We start from the raw sequence: 3,224 nt of genomic DNA, 5'->3' as shown, positions 1-3,224 counted from the left end.
TTGCACTCTTCTTCTTTCTTTGTGCTTTTCCATATTTAAGTTTTTCACAATGAATGCATGTTGTTTTCACAATCCTGAAAAACTCCGGCCTTGTGTCCCTGCCCCCACATCAGCTGTGGCTTGGGGTAGGATGTCCAATGTCCCAGTCTTGCTGAGGTCTGCTCAAAATGTCCCTGGCGGGCCTCTGACCCCGGGGGCAATGCCAGAGGCAGGTCCACAGAAGGAAAAGGGGAAGCAGGAAGGGATGTGAAACTTGGCTGCTGGCCGTCACCGCCCTGCTGAGTGTCCCACAGGGGTCCCTGGGTAGATGGCAGTAGCATCCAGTCGAGTTGACCACGGGAGTCAGGTGAGGCTAGCGCCTGAGTGGGAGGGGGCTGGAAATTCAAAGAACCAGGGAGCAGAGCTCGGAGGCTGGACGACTGAGGCAGGAAGGGAGGGAGGGCACGGCTAGCTAGTCTGTGCAAGAAAGGGGTTAGGTGGGGCACTGATCCAGGACTCAGAATCAGTGAGTGGGGGGACCCTAATTCCTTGGACTTTGGGGGAAGGTGCGAGGTAGTGACACAGACTCATCAGCTCTAACCAGAGTTCCTGGGTCCTGGCCCCACAAAACACAGGAAGCTGGGAAAAGTCTGGGAGGTTCAGAGCCCAGCAGAGCGGTCCCACAGAGGGGACAGTCAGCCTGAAAGGAGAAAGTGTGTAAGGAGTGAGTAGATGTGTCAGGTGTTTGTGTGTATGCAGAACTCTGCTGTCTGAGTGAGTGTTAAGTCAGTAAGGAGCAGGCTCAATAAATATTTGCTCAATGGACTTGATCATCTAGGGGAGAAAATGACCAGTTTAAGGGATGGCGTCTATCTGGGTGTCAGCTAGTTTGTCCAGGAGTGTGTGGGTGAGAGGCCATCTGTGTGTTTGATGTGTGACTACATGGGTGTTGTCAGTTGCATATACGTATCTGTGCGTTTGTGGTGCTGTTAGGTTGGTGCTAAAGTAACTGCAGTTTAAAAGGTTACAAATAATTGCAAAAACCGCAATTACTTTTATGCCAACCTGATATATATACATGTGGGCTCCCCAGATGGGATGGAGCGCGAACACTGAAGTCCCAAGAGAAGGGAGGGGCGCACTGGGAGTGGGGGGGGTGTGTATATCACTGTATGTGCAGGACTCGAGGTGTGAGCTGGGTGTGCATGCCTGTGTGATGTCCAGCCTGCCCAGGCGCTGCCATGTCTCCACAGTGGCATTATGGAAACCCTGTGGGGCTGGCTGGTGTTTGGTGTCCTGGCCTTGTCCCTGGCCTCTGTAGCGACCCAGGACGTGTGCCGAGCACCAGATGGGAGAGATGGGGCTGCAGGAACACCTGGCCGACCAGGGAGACCAGGCCTCAAGGGGGAGCGAGGGGACCCAGGTAAGCACCTCCCCCTGGACCCAGCCCCTCAGCCTTTGGCCTGGCCTCCAAGGTGGAGGCTTGAGGGTGGCACTGAGAAGCAGGAGTCCACCTGGGCCCTCGCATAAAGCCCCTCGGGTCTGCACTTGGTTCCAGGGGTTGAGGGGAGCCCAGACTTCTCCCTGGGTCACATTCCCAAGCAACCAGGCCTCTCCATATCCCCTTTACTGCCTGGGTCCTTTTTCTTTGGCCACCTCCCTCCTCTGGAGAATAGGTCGCTGCAAGCAATAAATGATAATGATCCTGAAGTACTGCCCCGTCCTTGGGCATTGTTTAGTTGTCAGAACAATGAATGCCTTAGGCTTTAGACTCAGGAGCCCTTGTCTTGCTGTGTGACCTTGAGTAAATTACTGACCCTCTCAGAGACTCAGTTTCCTTATCTGTAAAATAGAGAAATAACCCCGGCTGGCACAGAGAGAGGGATCAATTAATGGCAACTGTATTTTTTTTTTTTTGCTTCTTTCCACCACCCCCAACTCTATCCCTACTTCCCTCTTCCCAGCCCCTTCAGGCTTCAGAAACTCTCACATTCAACAAAAAAGCTTGGGGGTGAAGGAAAAGAAAGGAGGACATAACCAGAGTGGGAAAGGAAAGTCTCATGTAGTCCCCCCAAGCGCCCCAGTCTACAATAGACCAGAAAGATCTGCAGAGACATTTGCAACGATTTGTGCTCGGGTATCCTATGTGTAGTTCCCAAAAGTGAAGAGGACAGGGTCAGTGGCCTGGTGGAGTGTGAAGGGCACAGCCATAGGCAGGAGCACAGTGGAGGAGTGTGTCCTGCTTTTCACAGAATCTGACTCGTTCACAAGTAAGTGCCTGTTCACACTTGTCGCCATGATATAGCTAGAGAAGCTGAGACTCAGAGAGGTTGAGACACTTGCCCAAGGTCACACAGTCAGCCAGAATCAAGGTCTCGAAGGCCTAGGCACTTCCCCATCCTCTATCCCACAGCATTTCAGGGTCCCAGCCATCTCCCTGAGGATGGGCAGACACTAGACTCTTACTCCCAACCTGTCCTTTCTCCCCACAGGGGCCCCTGGCATCCGGACAGGCATCCGAGGCCTTAAAGGAGACGAGGGGGACCCTGGGCCCCCTGGAAACCCTGGTAAAATGGGCTACCCAGGGCCCAGTGGCCCCATGGGTGCCCCTGGTGCCCCAGGATTGAAGGGCACCAAAGGCAACCCGGGAGACATCAATGACCAACCGCGGCCAGCCTTTTCAGCTATCAGGCGGAACCCACCCACGGGCGGCAATGTGGTCATCTTCGACCAGGTCGTCACCAACGAGGAAGGCCGGTACCAGAGCAACTCAGGCCGGTTCGTCTGCGCTGTGCCGGGCTACTACTTCTTCACCTTCCAGGTGGTGTCCAAGTGGGACATCTGCCTGTCCATCATGTCCTCCAGGAAGGGCCAGCTGCCATTCTCCTTGGGCTTCTGTGACTTCAACAGCAAAGGAATCTTCCAGGTGTTATCTGGGAGCACAGTGCTCCAGCTCCAGCAAGGAGACCAGGTGTGGATCGAAAAAGACCCCGTGAAGGGCCGCATTTACCAGGGTTCAGAGGCGGACAGTGTCTTCAGCGGCTTCCTCATCTTTCCGTCCACCTGAACCAGGGAAGGACCCCCTCCCAACCGTAGCCTCCTCTGCTTCCTGCCGAGTGACACGGCCCCTCTCTGCCTCCTCTCTGTGTCTATGCTCTGCTCTGTCAAGTAGGAATGCTGTTGTTTTAGCTGAAGGGAGATCGTTGGTTAGAACTCTTCCTGGAATAAATACCTGAGTCCACGTC

The 3,224-nt window shown here is 54.4% G+C and overlaps 1 protein-coding gene across 4 annotated transcripts; it reads left to right on the top strand.

Moving 5' to 3' along the window:
* Window positions 1-264: 264 nt before the first annotated feature.
* C1QA (complement C1q A chain) lies at window positions 265-3,224 on the top strand. 4 transcript variants are annotated; one of them, XM_081055032.1, is made up of 3 exons: window positions 265-346; window positions 1,233-1,402; window positions 2,472-3,224. In XM_081055032.1, exons 2-3 carry the CDS (start codon window positions 1,240-1,242, stop codon window positions 3,044-3,046), a joined length of 738 nt encoding a protein of 245 aa, XP_080911158.1. In that variant the 5' UTR covers window positions 265-346; window positions 1,233-1,239; the 3' UTR covers window positions 3,047-3,224. The 4 variants fall into 4 exon arrangements, with proteins under 4 accessions (XP_080911158.1, XP_080911159.1, XP_080911161.1 ...); XM_081055033.1 differs by having other exon boundaries at window positions 302-703; XM_081055035.1 differs by lacking the exon at window positions 265-346 and adding an exon at window positions 385-696.

This window comes from Rhinolophus hipposideros, assembly GCF_964194185.1.
Source record: "Rhinolophus hipposideros genome assembly, chromosome: 8".
Lineage (NCBI taxonomy): Eukaryota > Metazoa > Chordata > Mammalia > Chiroptera > Rhinolophidae > Rhinolophus > Rhinolophus hipposideros.
Note: the sequence above shows the minus strand (reverse complement) of the source record. Positions and strands in the feature narration are given on the sequence as shown.